A 16215-nucleotide genomic window follows, 5' to 3' on the forward strand; every position below is an offset into this window, starting at 1 on the left:
GCTGCAAACTGTGAGTGAGAAGGTCCATATGCGTACACACTCAGTGCCACGAGTGAAGCGATCAGAGAGCTGATGTAAGCGCAGTGTTAAAACAAACCACATAATGGACTTAGGATGAGCTATGCATGTCTTTGACTGGCACAGAAACAGATGATGAAACAGTGGAAAAATCACAGATTCTCTGTTGTTGTTTTCTTACCCGTGTTGTATAACTTCAATATGATGCTAATTTTTACCCAGAGAAGTGGTGTGGATATAGGGATAGCAATGTTTGTCTGTTTGAACAACCAGCCTTTTGGTCCACGATGAAATATGAAAAGCAGTATGTTGTAGATTGCCAGCCATTTATTCTACAGATATATTAAAGGTTGAAACGGGACCTTTACTGTCTTGCTGAAAAATAAAATGTGATTACAGTATTGCATTACTTTGTAATGGTTTACACTCAAAGCTGATGGTTTTATATGCAGTATTTAAGTTTTTTAAGTACTGAACTAAATACAGAGGTTCTAATTCACAAGTTGCAGTTATTTAATTTTTCCTCGTTTTGTTTCTTTGTACGTGTGTGTGTTCTAACTGCAGGCTGTGGACTGGAGTTCCTGCTGGTTCTCTGTGGGCTTGAGTTTTCTTGGTCCTGCCCCCGTCACTGTATCTGCTACAGTGCACCCAGCACCGTCTCCTGTCAAGCCCACAACTTCCTGTCGGTACCTGATGGAATTCCTCCCGACAGCGAGCGCATCTTCTTACAGAACAACAAGATCCATCGCTTACTACGAGGACACTTCAGCGCCAACACCGTCACTCTCTGGATCTACTCCAACAATATCACATACATCGAGCCATCAACCTTTCATGGCTTCACACTGCTGGAGGAGCTGGATCTAGGAGATAACCGCCACTTGCGGTCCTTGGCTGAAGATACTTTTCATGGGCTGAGTCGGCTCAACGCACTTCACTTGTACCGTTGTGGACTGAGTTCACTTCCAAATAACATTTTCCAAGGTCTCAGAAATCTTCAGTATCTCTACTTGCAGGTATACTTTGTACACAATTTGTCTTTTGCATGTTCATTTCTTTATCATTAAGACTACTAATGCTGTTCATTTTATATAAAAATGCACTCAAACAACCCACACAGTAATCATGCAATGTCAAGACTTTGATGCATCAACTAAATGACAAGCTAATCTTGCATTGGTAGGGTTAGGAATGCTCTAATTGAGTAAAAGTGAGCTTATTCTCTGAGACACTTGAATTTGAAAAGACGATAACAAATTGAGCAGTAGTCTATTGATGAAACTTCTTCATAAAGATTTTTATTTCCATGTATCTCTCCAGGATAATCACCTGAAGTACCTGCAGGATGACACATTTATGGATCTCCACAACCTGAGCCACTTATTCCTCCATGGAAACCGTTTGTGGAGCCTTAACCAGAACACCTTCAGAGGTCTGCGAGCCTTGGACCGTTTGCTTCTGCACCAAAACCAGATAGAGTGGGTTGACCGTTTGAGCTTTCATGACCTAAAACGTCTCACCACCCTCTACTTGTTTAACAACTCCCTGATAGAGCTGTCTGGACAGTGCCTAGACACGCTGCCTGCCCTGGAATACCTACGTCTTAATGACAATCCTTGGTCATGTGACTGCAAGGCCCTGTCATTATGGGAGTGGTTAAAACGATTCAGAGGTTCAACATCTTCCGTTGGTTGCCAGTCACCAGTTGATATGGTTGGGAAAGACCTCAAGGAGCTGCGAAAGGAGGACTTCCCCAACTGTTCACCAACTGTTCCAAGCTCAGAATCCAGGGCCCAGACTAACAATTTATCTGGGACAGTGAATCCATCTATGAATCGTGGAGTAGTACTAGGATCCGGAGGGCAGACCAACATAGTGCATCCCTCAAGGCCTGGCCGTTCTCGAAACTGCACAAAGCCTCGTAACAGGGTGAGCAAAGGGAAAGGTGACAACGAGGTTCACCATTCAAAGGAGGTCATGGCAGACAAAGAAGATTCCTCCCCAGATTTCACAGAGGGGGGGAAACATGACCACACATCCCCAGATGGCACAGTCACAAGAAGAAAGCACAAGTGTACTCCCCGGACCACTGTTCGCCCCCCTAGTGGGGTTCAACAAGCCAACAATAGGGCAACCTTATCCCAGTCTTTACTACATGCCAACGCCCTCTTTGTGGCCTTGATAGTGACAAATACTGACTACATTCTCCGCTGACCTTCAGAGGGTTTAGGCAATGCTAATCACAAAAAATAAGTCCTCAGATCCTCTCTTGCTCCTGCACTACAAAGGCCTGGGTGTCTTTTTATGTATGTGTGTGAATTGATTATATGTGTAAATGTAGTGTAGGGAGCTTACCTGTTCAAACTGAAACGGGTATCAAAGCATCAAACATCAACAAGAGCAAAACTCACAGCACAAAAATGGGAGAGACTGAGAATGATAGGTGACATGACAGGTAAATGCAGACCAAGCTTGCACTGCCAACGCCAATATGATTTAATCACTGTACGTATTTGTGTCTTATATGTTTTAAGTTTCCTTTTAAGTAAGCAGGAGTTCTAATAACCAAATTTTGGTGAAAAGAGAACAAAGAAAACGGTGGAGCTTGCAGGGTAAACCTTGTTAGCTAGTTGGCTCTGAAATGGATAAGACAGGTCTTCAAGTGCCCCATTGAGCTTTATGTTTGAGTATAAATGTGAAGGCAATGAACCTGTAAAGCCTCCAGTGTAAGTTTTGTCTTACTCTCATCCTATCTGACAAATGTGTTTTTCTGTTGCATCTTTCGCTAACAACAGGTCCAAACAATTCGATGTGTTTCTCATAAACAAAGAGGTAAAGTGTAAGCATGGCAATAAATTGTGAGTCGATATGAAACACAGGGATTTGCCATTCTCACTACCAAGTGAAAATCTATAGCCACAGATGTTTTTATGGCCATAAAAAGAGCAACCAGTAAGCTCATACACAATACGAAGCCGTAACAAATTCTAACCATTTCTCTCTACATAATGCTGGGTTTTTTTTCAGGTACTATACCTTCTGCCTAACAGCATTTCTACACAACTTTTTCTGACACCTTAGTTTACACCACTTCTCTCTTTTTGTGCAACTGAAGACTAAGCTGCTAATTGTTTCAAGATGATGAGGACTGCCATCCGCTATTTTCATTCGCTTGGAAAGCACTGCGCGCCTCTGGGAGATCAAGCTGTGAATAATGAAGAGTTTGTCTATATCTTGTGTCAGATGTTGTTCATTTTATTTTATTTTTTCCTAAGACACGAAAAGGACCTAGAAATGGATCCCCGCTACAGGGCCCACAGGAGCCTTTGAGGTCAAGGGTCAAATGGGGGCTTCTCTGGTTCCCAGTGAGGATGTGTTAAATGATCCCTCTTGAGTGAGGACATCCTTGCCTCATTGAGAATATGAGGAACACATTTTTTTTTAGAATCACCTTCAAAGACACAACAACAACTCTGGTGAAAAAAATGTGTGCTTACATTAAACGACTCTTGCGATCAATAAGTGTTTAAAAAGAACAATTTGAATGGAGCATGGCGAAACTAGGATCATGCGGTGAGAATTATCCCTCTTTATTAACTGATGCGATTGTTCATGGATGTAGGGATCTAAGAGCAAGACAATCGCGTCTGAAGTAATAAGAGGATGGAGTAAAACGCAGATTGGAGACTATTACAGGACATGCTGTACCGCTGGAGCTGTTGTGCCTGCCTAAAAAAAAAAAAAAAAAATGTACTGATAAGACAGTGTCCATATCAGTAATGTGAACTGTACCAGTAACAATGGAGACGGGAGGACTTCTCGCAGTGCTGATATTAATCATTTACTGTATTACTATGACAAAAAAAAAAAAACAATATCAGTGACATCAATGATGATAACAGGGTTTCTCACTCCTCCTGTCAGGAGTAGTTACATTTTTTATTTTCTGGTGACTTGTTTATTTTTCATGGTATATTTTTAGAACCTCTTATTTGTTAATGCACAATTCCTCACCTCCTCTTTCTTGTTCTGCCATATGTCTATTAATCATTCTTTTTTTCTTTGCCATAATTAAATTGTTCAGTAAGTTATCAAAGAACAACCGTACAAAATGTTTATAAAGATATTAAAATCTATATCTTCTTATGTCTACCTCTGCAGTCTGCGCTTGTTTATTTATTTGCAGTTAAGACTTGGCTTGTTTGGATGAAGTTAATTTTATGCTTAATCCCCCTTTCTTGGCTTTTTCCTTTTAATTTGTTTAAAGCAGAAATTGATTGTGTCAGCAAATTTAGCGTTTTCCTCACCCCACTTACCCCTCTGTCTATGCTGCGTTTTGCAATGTGTCTTCCTTGATCAGGCACTACTGGCTAAACTCTAGCTGCCTCTAACTACTATAGCTCTCTTCTGTCTGTAAACACTAATATTTGGTATACAGTATATGAATGTACAGAATAAATATTAACCTGTTATAGGATTGGCAGGTGGAAGGAAAGTGTGGCTAACTTCCTGACAAATGGGAAAAAAAAGAAAAATTCAGATATGACATTCAGACGGTAATGTAATAGACTACAATTCAATAAATCATATCAGAGCATTAGGGATATTAATGAATGTGTCTCGTAGAATCTGTAGCTATTCCAGGTTATCATTATTATTAATGGGCCTATAGAATAGAGCTTCTATTTCCTCTCTAAATTCCTCTCACTGTGATAGAAATTGATCCACACATGAGTAAATTTAACTTTTTTTTTAAATTCCAGTTGAATTAAATTCCTGTTAAATGATAAATGAGTGCAGAATGAGTGGTTGTATGCATGGATGAGAGCGTTGTACAATTATATTTAAATTAATAGCAGGTCTGGTGTCTGGTTTTTGATACTCTTTTACCTTCCACTTCCACCACTTGTAACCTTCAGCTCATTTGAGCACCCACACATACTTAATAGGTACTCCTACTCTGCATCTTACAGGGAGTTTAATTCATTTAAATAACTCCATCTACAGTTTGGTTTTATAAAGATTTTGCCAAAACACTGAAAATGAGATAAAGAAATTTGAATAGAGGTACACCAGATTTTATCACACACAAAAAAACATGCACAATTTCGAGTTTTGATGATGACATAAGAAGCAAAGGTATTATTAATGAGCTAAATTTTCTCTTTAAATGAAACCAAAAGCATCCAGATGGACATTGTGCATTTTCTGGACTCCAAGTCAGATCAAATGATAACAATCAAGTAGAAAGTCAGCCAAATTAATTTTTCTCTTTTCCATATTCGTATTCGAATGAACTAAACATGGTGAAAGATAAGCAGGAAAAATATGAGGGCTCCCTCTTTTCATTTGGAACTCTTGCTGAAGCCAATGAGCTGTGGACTGTCTAATAAGCTTCTTCTCATGCACACAAACAGCCACTAATGTTTAATTTGGTGATCGTACTAAAGAGAATTAAGCAGAGATGTGCGTTTGTTTTATCTGCTGTGCTTCTAGCTTTGTTAACTGGAACATTTCACATTTTATAAACATTGTGTTGTAGCTTGTAACTGACTAGAGTTTGAATGAAGACGAGCTTTATATGGAAGCTGAATTTGCTGTTAGAATATCTGAAAATAGATACATTCTAAAAAGCAAATTGCTAATTATTTTTCATGGTATCTGGTAAATTAGTATTTTTAAAAGTGGGATTTTATTCTTCACCTTTTTGGGTCTTTCTGCTACTTCGTGGATTATGGTCTGAACTACATATACAATTCTTCATAATTCAAATTAGGACACATAATAAGACTAATGTTGAGCACTTTGGGTGCTCAACATTAGTCTTAAATGATAGCATTTATCAAACCCTTAGAGAAAATGTTACCAGCTCTCAGTTTTACCAGTTTAAAGGCCACAAGGCTGAAATGTAAGCAGGTTTGATGAGCTGTCCAAAGTAAACTAGTGAAATTGAGACATCTCAGCTGTTTGCCTCAACTTTTGCGCAAATGCCACCTATTGACCTATTGGATATTAGATATCAGAGTAATATGATTTGGGGTTAGAACCACAGATAAATATATAATGAGCTAGTTCTAATCAATGAAAAGGATGAGCATCATGAGATTTTTCAAAATTTTGGCAACTAAAAGATGAATTAACATTTTCCATTCTTTATGCTAAGCTAAGGTTAGTGACTATCGGCTATAAATTCACCATATGCACTTTTATTCTACATCTTTTATTCTAACTGTTAGCAAGAATGTAAATTGGAGTATTTCCAAATTATCAAGACATTTAGTTTAGGTGTTTGAGACCTAGCGTAAGCGCTCACGCCTTCTGATTTGAAAACTCTCTCTAGATGGTCCAAACAACTGACAGCTGTCAGCAAAAACAGCTCAAAACATTAGCTGAGAAAGTTGTAAGAGCTGGGAAATGGTGCAGGCAATTATTGAACAGCAGCATTTACATACAGAATTAGGCTGACAGAGATTACGTCATCTCCCACAGATCACCTGTTGTAGCATGTCTTATCGCAAAACTTAATTTCCAGCCTCTAGCTCAGATGTTCTCATGTGATAATGTCTTAATTACGCAATTATTACATGAATATGCAGCACTCATGAGTTAAACCGCAACAATTCTCAAACTTGGCACCTAATTTTACCTAAAAACCTGTGCATGGATTCATAAGATATTACATCAACAATATCTGTCCACAGACATGCAGACACAGGGGCAGACTGTAAAAACCTGCCACAACAGTCAAAGCTGCTTATGTGCTACTTCCTGCAAGGTGTCCAATGGATCATAGGATGCCATGAATTAAAAACACGCACACACATACACAGAACTACAAGGTGAAAACAATAGCAGCAATGCTGTTACAGCTGGTAACTAGCTTAAAGCCCTAAAAAAAAAAAAAAAAAAAAAAAAATGGTGAGTGGCTCTACAAAGGTTTTAAACCAATGATATCAAAAACAAAAAAAAATCCTCATCACAACTTGGACTTAGGCTGCCATTTTTTGTCAAATCTAATCTCTGATATGAGTGAAATGAGGTAAGTGTAATATTTTGAATCTCAATGAACATGCTAGTTGGATTAATTTTGTTGCTCTATTTATTTAGCAGCCCTAAGTGCAGACAAAAGTCAAAGAATTAATGACACCAAAACCTGTGCGATAAGTACTCTGAGTTTTACATCAAATTGTTTGATTTTCCGCAACTCTCATCTGAGTTGGCCCACTTATTTGGAAGGTGCATCAAAGACGCGTGCATAATTGTAATTGTCTCATTGCAGAGGAAATCTCGAAGCAATCATACAGTCAGTACTTAATTCAGCTGGAAGAGCCTCTATATAAAAAAAGGTAGGGCACCAACTGTAGCATTAGAAGCTGGGGCCAAAATGCTGCTGCATAATTAAAACACAAGATGAGGAGAAATAAGTTCTAAAATGTGGAATCATTAACAAAATGAGAGAAGCGTGGGGAAAGAGCAGGAGGCTACAGTACATCAGTAATTGAGCGGTTAGAAGGAGGGGAATTGGCTCAGATTCATGGGGGAGGAAGTGACACATGAAGGGAACACAACCAGACATGATATCACAGCAATGAAACAGAGAAGAAAAGAAGTGGGAAAAACAGAGGAACAGTGGAAAAAACAAATAAAAGAGGTGTGTGTTATTTCAAAGAAGCCCAAAAGTCTTTTTTCCTGTAAACACACACACACACACAGATACAAACATAAAAAACACCAATCCCTTATCACACATCACCACAACACACTGCTGGCCCTAATATAGCGCCAGTATAAGAAATGTTCTCATCACTTATTCATGCAGGAAAGATGTTGCTTGTTGATTTATCCATGTCGACAGTATTGTGAACACAACACAGAAAACAGGTCAGAAAAACCCGTACACCCCTTTAAAAAAATAACAACATCCTTTGACTATCTGTGCCCATTTCTTGGTTTTTAATTGACTCGCTGTCACTGCTGTGTGGCTTTAATTAAAACCATGCAATTAGAAAATTGAAAAGGAGATGAAGAAACTGGGTGAGCTGGAAAGAGAGACGGCACACTAGGGGATGTGATAATTAAGAGCCGGAAAACACCACAAAACGCCACAACACTTGCACCTTATGAGACTCTCCATTCCCCCGTCTCCTCCGAGTCCCACTCTCCCCGCTCAATCACAAAGCTAATATCACCTCTTTTTCCAAAAAAAAAAAAAAAAAAAAACGTTTTTATTCTGGCTCTTTTATTTTGTCTATTTATTTAGCTTAAAATCCCCCCAGAGCAGTGGCGTGCTCCAATTCTCCAAACCAGCCAGCCTGCATACTAAACTAAGAGGACTTGAGCAGCCCAAGGCCACAGCACCACCTGCATGGATTTGAGGCTTGCTAATCCTCTCTTATTTGACCTCAAGTCAGATGGAATATGCAGAAAAATTACTGAAAGTCAGCGTGGCATGTTTCTCTATAACAATACATCTAGGTTAAATTATTTTCTGTTGGCAGGTAGGGGAGGGGCTGGTTGGGGGAGTGTTTCTTTTCATGAATCATATTTCCCTGGTTCTGATTTTACTGGGGTGAATTCTCTGTTGTGTACTGTTGTGCCCTAAAGTTACCCTGAATGTAGTTGCATTCCAGCTGAACCATGCATCATCACAGTTTAAATGTCCACTCTCAGAAGTGCGGCATCACAAAGAAGCCAGTTCTTTGGCAGCCACATTTCTCATGTGGTTTAAATTTGATGTGCTTCCACTTTATCCGACTGACTATAGACTAAACTCAGTCTTTCTGTGTATGCAGTCTATACTTGTTACATATTGAATACAATGCACATTCAAAGGCCACTTCATTAGGTACACTAGATCAGCGGTCCCCACCCAACCTTTTTTGCACCCCGGACCACTTTATGTCCGACAATATTTTCATGGACCAGCCTTTAAGGTGTCGCGGACAAATACAACAAAATAAAACCAGTACTGGTATCAAAAAAAAGAAGATTTATTCATAACACACGGGGAAAAACCCAGGGAAAACCGTGTTAACGATTAAAAAAAAATAACGACAAAAAAATAACAATAAAAAACGATAAAAATGCTGAAAACCATCAATTTCACACCCGAGCCTCAACTCTCGCGGGCCACTACCAGACACCTCGGGGGGCCCGGGGGTTGGGGACCGCTGCATTAGATCACCTGGTGCAAATCAGCAAATCAAATGTCAGCAACTCAGCAAACATGACTAAGAAGAACTCTCTGAATGTACAACACGTCAAACTTTGAAGCAGATGAGCTACAGCAGCAGAAGACCACACCAGGTACCGCTCCTGTCAGCTAAGAACAGGAAAGTGAGGCTAAATTCACACGAGACCACCAAAACTGGACAATAATGTCAATGAATCAATGAATCTCAATTTCTCCTGTGACATTATTAGGTTCTGATGGTATAGTCAGAACTTGGTGTAAATGACATGCAAGCATGTCTGCATCCTGCCTTGTATCAACAGCTCAGGCTGGTGGTGGTATAACAGTGTGGAGAACATCTTGGCACACTTTGGGACCCTTACTATCAACTGAGCATCATATAAATGCCACAAACTACCTGAGTATTGTTGCTGACCATGTTCATCCCTTTATGGCCACAGTGTTCCCATCTTCTGATGGCTGCTGCCAGCAAAATAATGTGCCATGTCACAAGACTCAAATCAACTCAAACTGGTTTCTCGAACACTACAGCACGTTCACTGTGCTCAAATGGACTCCAGAGTCACCAGACTTCAATCCAGTAGAGCACTTTTGGGATTGGAAGATTCGTATTAGGGATGTGAAACTGACAAATCTGCAACTTTGTGATGCTATTATTTTAATATGGACCAAAATCTATGAGTAATGTTTACAGCACCTTATTCAATTTGTACCATGAAAAATTACAGAAGTTCAAAAGGCTAAACTGTGTCCAAAGTGGTACTAGCTAGGTGTAACTAATGAACTGTCAGATGAGTATATGTGCACATCCTCGGGTTTGTTCTTCCTGCTTTCCATCTCATTTACAATTAACCACACACCATCAGTTGAGGAGGGCTGAGAACCAGAGACATGACACTTTGAGCATGAAGCAGCCGTGGAGCCTATCACTGCTATCACTCCTAGAGGGGTCCACAGTCAAAAGGCTAATGACACACACACACACACACACACACACACACACACACAATTAATCACTTCTTTAGCAGCTCTGACAGAAGGAAAGCTCGTCTTTACAGCATCATTTTAATCTCTTCTGGTCTGCTGATGAGATGTCCTTTTGTGTATTGTACACTGAATACATGGAGATAATTGTAGCATTAGAAAATGCCAATTAAAATGTTAGAATAAGCACAGTTTCTACATCTTAAAGAAGTACAAAGGAACTTAAACATGCTGCTACATGGTTTGAAGAAAATGTATAATTGTGTGTTTCCTAATTATAATTATTATTTCATCTAAAATGTTGGAAAGAACCATCAACCACTGACCAATTGAAGGTTTGGTATTAGAACAAAGAACCCAGTCGACATACATGTACACCTATTGCCATTTTCATTTATACAGATTTGTACTTACTGGAAAAGCCATTAATGAGCTCAATCTGTGCATTTTTCTGTTTCTAAAATCCTGCGAAAAAATAAGTTTTATGACAGTGATAAACCTGTAATCACAAGAGGGGGAAAAAGATACACAAAACAGAAGCAGGATAAGGCATGACAGATTTTCACAAAGTATAGAATGACATTTCTCATTTCCCAGAGAACAACAGTGGAAAAAACAAAATCTTTCCTTAAGCAAGAATTTCAATTACATCATAACTCAGTTATTTGAAATATTAGCTCTGGAGTCCATAAACAAACAAAAAACTACTCATTTAAAAAACAATTACACATATTATTTTCTGATATTTGTCGGCACTTACTGTAAAGAGATCTTTAATATCATTCCTGGCATCTTCTGGAGCCACTTACCCAGTTTGGGATTCACCATCCAGAGTGCTCCAATTACCATTGGGACCACTGCTGCCTTCACCCTCCACGTCTTCTCAAGATGCTCTCTCAGTTCTTATTATTTTTCGAACTTCCTTCTTCCCGATGTTGCTATCACTTGTTATAGCAGCCATCTTCCTCTGCTTGTCCACCACTACTAATGTCCGGTTGGTTAGTCATCACCGGTGTGTCCGTCTGTATCTGGAAGTCCAATAGGATCTTAGCTCGGTCATTCTCGACCATCCCAAATGGCATATCCCATTTTGACTTAGGGACTTTTAGGCCCTACTCAACACAGATGTTTCTGTATGCTGTGCCAGCCATTTATTTATGGTGTTCCATATGCCCTGCCTGCTAGCATCTTGCTCCCTGCAATCTGCTAGATTGTCTCAGTGGCATCTTTGCACTTCTGCGCCTGAGGTATTGCCTGGTGTGGTAGACCCCAGCCTCTATCGATTTTGTGGGCAAAGCTTGTTCCTGTGCTGCCGTGATTAGTGCCTCTCTGCTGTCTTTCAGTCCAGCTTTGTCCAGCCATCTAGTTTACAAAGCATGTGATCAGTTGTGGCCATCTTCCTGATGTACTGTGGATCTTTGTTTCATGCTGGATAGTGGTTTCTGACAAACTAGTCCTAGGCCTCTTTCCTTGCACTTACTGAACAGTTAAAAATTTGAAAAGTAGGTTTGCTTTGTAAAAAAGGACAAGCACATTAGTCTGCCTCTGCCATGTTTATTTATTTAACACAAAATAAGTGAAAGCTAAATTGTGTGGGTTATTTGTTGGTTGGTTATTTGATGCTTGTGAAAACCTGCAAGATAAATGTATCTGGTTCAAAGAACTTTGCACTTTCCCTATAAATTATGCCAGATATCATTATTGTCAGAAAAATTCCTAGAGGTAATGTCAATGCTGGGCCCACACGACCCGAAGTGACTGCAACTGTATGATTTGTAATAGTTTTTTGTGTTAGTGTTTAATAACAATCAGTCCTCCCGCCTTTAGACATAAATCGGTCATATTATTCAAATAAACACAAAGAATATCACATTATCTTGGTTTTAATTTTAGCAAGACCGCATTGTTTGTATATCATTGTGCATTATTGTGTTGCAAGATGTTATAATTTGAGCTCCTGGTGAGCTACAGGGCAACAACATATAGCTGCTTTCCTTGACAACTGAGCAAAAAAAAGACAAATTGCTTTTTTCCCCACCATACATTCTGTGCCCTGATATCTCCCAGTTTTTAATTTGAATAAAACTCTGTTCTGATCTACTGACAAAGTGGCTCTCTGGCTCTTTAACCGCTGGGTACAAAGAGAATGAAATATGCTGATGTTGTAGTGATTTTGTCACTCACCTTGAGGCTAGCCAGTGACAGACCCTCCCAAACTCACTTAATCCTCTCTGCCTCTCTAAGTACTGAGAAATACCACGGTCTTACCAGAGAAGCCAGGGTGCTCCCCTGTGCTTTAACAAAGGAGTGTTTCATATGCAATGAAGGGTGTCAGTTGCAGCTGATGGACCAGATCACTGGGCCAACTGCAAAGTCTAATTATCGCTGCATATTCTGCACACATTCAATACAACACTGGCAAAAGTCCCAAAGCCAATACTTTGTGTGAAGCTGTGTGCTAATTATGTACAACAATATAATAGAGGTTAATAATCAAAGAGTGTTTTGCTTCTTTCACTCTGTCTTTAAAAACAACATTGCATTTTCCGTGGATTCAAAAATGACAAGAGACTGCAGCATCAACAATAACAAATATAACAGAGAAACAAAACCAAACAACCTCCTGTGTATCAATTCAGCCTCATTTTCAAAATACTAATGTAAAATAGGAAGTGCACAAGCACATTAATCTGCAGAGGCTTTTCAGCTACCGTTCCAAGATTACATGTCACTAAGTTTTGCCACTCCAGCAAAAAAAAAAAAAAAAAAAGACATGAAATGCTTGTCCCCTCAAATTCGCATGCTCCCACTCAGTGGGAGGCTGCAGGGGGGCATCTGAGGTTGACTTCAAGCTTGTCTCACTCCTTCGTTCTGTGCTCCTGCCCAGCGGCACAAGCATCACGCTGATAAACACACACCCACACTAACACATAACACTGCACATTACAATAACACAAACATACACTTACCAGCACATATTATTACATGTGATGCTCATCGCCCTTTTCTCCCTGAGACACATATGCCAGCATACATGGGTGGTATCAGTATGCCTGTATGGCTTCCAAGTAGGTTTGTACCACCCACACAAGTACCAGACCCCAGCTGTGTTTACAGAAAACAAACCCTGCTGATGAACTCAGTCTGTGGCCAAATGCCAGACTTTGTTGTGTACGAATACTATATCAAAATGTATGCACAATATGTACAATTTTTGAAAGCAGTTTGTTTGGTTAATATTAAAAACTGTCCGTGAAAGATGGATATACCTACTATATCAATCACTGCTGCGTTGCCATTTTTGTTTGAAGAAACTAAATGTCATAAGCAATTGACACACGTGACTGAGAAAAGGAGGGTAGTGCATGCTCATATAGTAATATAGTAGAGACTTCAGTATTCACTACAGCTGTAAAATTAATCCTTTGCATTTTAGCCAGAGAATATATTGAAATGATAGCCTCTGGGTGTGAAAAATGAAACCAATGCCAAAGTACCTTAAAAAAAAAAAACGCTTGGATATTTCTGGCCCGTATATAAGGTCAGTATAAGTACAGTTGTAGTCAGAAGTCTACAGACACCCATCATGGGCATGAAAGTCGTAGCACTTAGGGACTTTTAATGTTTTCTTTGAACTGGTTTCTTTTTCCAGCGTGAATGATTGTACAGCATACATCTTTAATTACTTTAAAAAACAAGAATTGGGTGCAAAAGACTGAATGCAATTTTTTTTCTCTAATTTAATCTGGTTGTTAAGTGATGACATATGAATCCTGCTTCCGGGCCCAAACTACTCTGTGTTTATTAAGGTTGTTGTTTTTAACATGTTTTAATCCTTTGTATCTTGTTCTATTTAATCTGAGCAAGCCCCGAAAAAAAGGCAGTGATCACTGTCGGCCTCTCTCGGTTTTTATTACCACTGTTCATCGGCAGCATGCTTTAAAGCTCAGTTTTTAAAACCTTACGTTGTAACTTCAGCACAGCCCATGCAGCAGTATATTAAGGACTAACCTCATATTAAGGATGGATTATCTCAGTTATTTTCCTGCCTTAAGTTTGGTCCGTTTACATCCTGCCATGCGATTGCAATTTTATTTTTAAGAAATTCCTCAGGCAGAACATTGTAAATCATCATTAGATGGAAACTAGCAAGCTAACTTCAAACTCTGTTAAACTTCGTAAATTCTGTTTTCGTGGATGACTGGATGTTAAACTTAACTGTTACGCCTGGTAGAGCACACTCATCATTTTATTAAAGATGACAGAATTTAGACAGTTTGTAACTCTCAGTGATGCCGCAGTTGTTCGTTTGACCAAATTTGGGACATGAAGCGAAGTTTGGACCCGGAAACGGCTAATGACATCAGACTTAAAGACCGGATAGCCATCAACAAGCTTCTGGCTGGGGATCTCATCACTCATGAAATGATCAAGTTCATTTAAATTGACTGGTGTCCTTACGTGGACCGGGCTTTTAAACATTGTCCAAAAATTTTCAGGAAAATTTGGGTTCATTAGATTCCGGGAAAGCTATTCCAGAAATTTCATGTTAGCCTGCTTTATCCATTTCAAAACCAGTTTTAGTGTGTGTTTGTGCTGGGACACTCAACTGTGTCCACATTTCAACCAGCTGTTGATTTGAGGTGAAGTTAAAGATTTTGGTAGTAGTCATCCTCCTTCATTATTCCAGCCACTTTGTGCAATGTACCACTGCCAGCGGTAGGAAAACAGAGCCAGAGCTACCACCACCATGCTTGACTGTTGGTACAGTGTTCTTAGGTTTAAAACCCCCACTTTTACTCCTGCAGACAGATTTCCTGTAACTGTGGCCAAATAGCTGTCTTTGTCTCATCTGACCATAAAACATTTCTTCAGGAAGCATTTTACTTGTTCATGAGGGCGGCTTCAAATTTCAGAAATGTATGAAGGTGTCAGCTTCTTTCTTGTTCAGCGCCCTCTCACTCCTTTGCGAAGTAAAACTCCTTTTAATGTGTGAAGTGATGCTCGTGTACCAGCAGTTTCCAGTTCATGACAGGCTTGAGCTTCCTGGGTTGTTTGTGAATATCCTAATTTTCTCTGATCTGAAGCAGTTTGGGTGTTCTTTGAAACAACAGTGGTGACACATCGAACTATCTTCTTGGAATGAGCAGCTGTTTAGAAAAGTCTCCAAGAGACCTTTCCAACTTGTGCAAGTGCACTTGTTCTTCTTTGATCTTCACTGAGCTCCTTATACTTTCCCATTGTTCTAAGCACTGCGCAATCCAATAGGTGCTGTCCACAAATTCCATTTATAATGACAAAGAGAGAAACTATCAATTATAGTCAATCATGATCACTAACAGGAAATTCATAGGCCTTGGTCTTGTCAAGTTAAGCGAAGTGTAGAACCCTGAGCACAAGTTATTATAAGATTGTATCGTACTCATATATTTAAGCCTGTATGTATAATTTTTTTTCTTGTGTGAATTAATTTGCTTATACCCGACAGTACTTCAATACTTTTGTGTTTTGTATGCTGTTGTGTCCCATTCAGAATGCAGACAGAAGGTAAATGATGGTAAAGGAAAGAAAGACAGCACTTTGTTCGCACTATCTTAGGCACTGCTGCCTCTCACATTAGGGAAAAGATCTGTATTGATTTTGTGGCAAGTGAATCAGGTTCTGCTTTAATTGGATGTGTGCATTTGCAGTTCTTCAAGCTAATTGCACAAGGCTATGGCTTCTCAGGGTGAACTGCTGAGAATGGACCAGCATGATAGGTTTTACAGGCACTGAAGTCTCTACCTTTGCATAGAATAATGACTTTAGGGCTGCCAAAGAGGACAGACATTGTTTTATCACTGGTGTGTCTCAGGTGTGACTACACTGGAATCCCAATATTATCCCTGGAGGCATGAGTTCTGGTCAATAGCTGATGAGTGATGTCAGAAAATCAGCCTGGTGGAAGTAGGCTGCTGCAGGTGCTAGAATTGATTACTTCAATTTTATGTATCATTAGCTCTGTTTAAAAGTGTGACCTC

The 16215-nt window shown here is 39.5% G+C and overlaps 1 protein-coding gene across 1 annotated transcript in view; it reads left to right on the top strand.

Annotated features, from left to right (window-relative positions):
• Positions 1-4170, top strand: part of rtn4rl1b (reticulon 4 receptor-like 1b) — a 142672-nt gene extending 138502 nt beyond the window's left edge. The window contains exons 2-3 of the mRNA XM_005474731.4: positions 583-1034; positions 1339-4170. Of these exons, the coding sequence (XP_005474788.1) occupies positions 583-1034; positions 1339-2232 (1346 nt within the window). The 3' untranslated portion in view covers positions 2233-4170. The remainder of the gene's footprint in view (positions 1-582; positions 1035-1338) is intronic.
• Positions 4171-16215: the final 12045 nt, after the last annotated feature.

Source organism: Oreochromis niloticus, linkage group LG14, assembly GCF_001858045.2.
Source record: "Oreochromis niloticus isolate F11D_XX linkage group LG14, O_niloticus_UMD_NMBU, whole genome shotgun sequence".
Lineage (NCBI taxonomy): Eukaryota > Metazoa > Chordata > Actinopteri > Cichliformes > Cichlidae > Oreochromis > Oreochromis niloticus.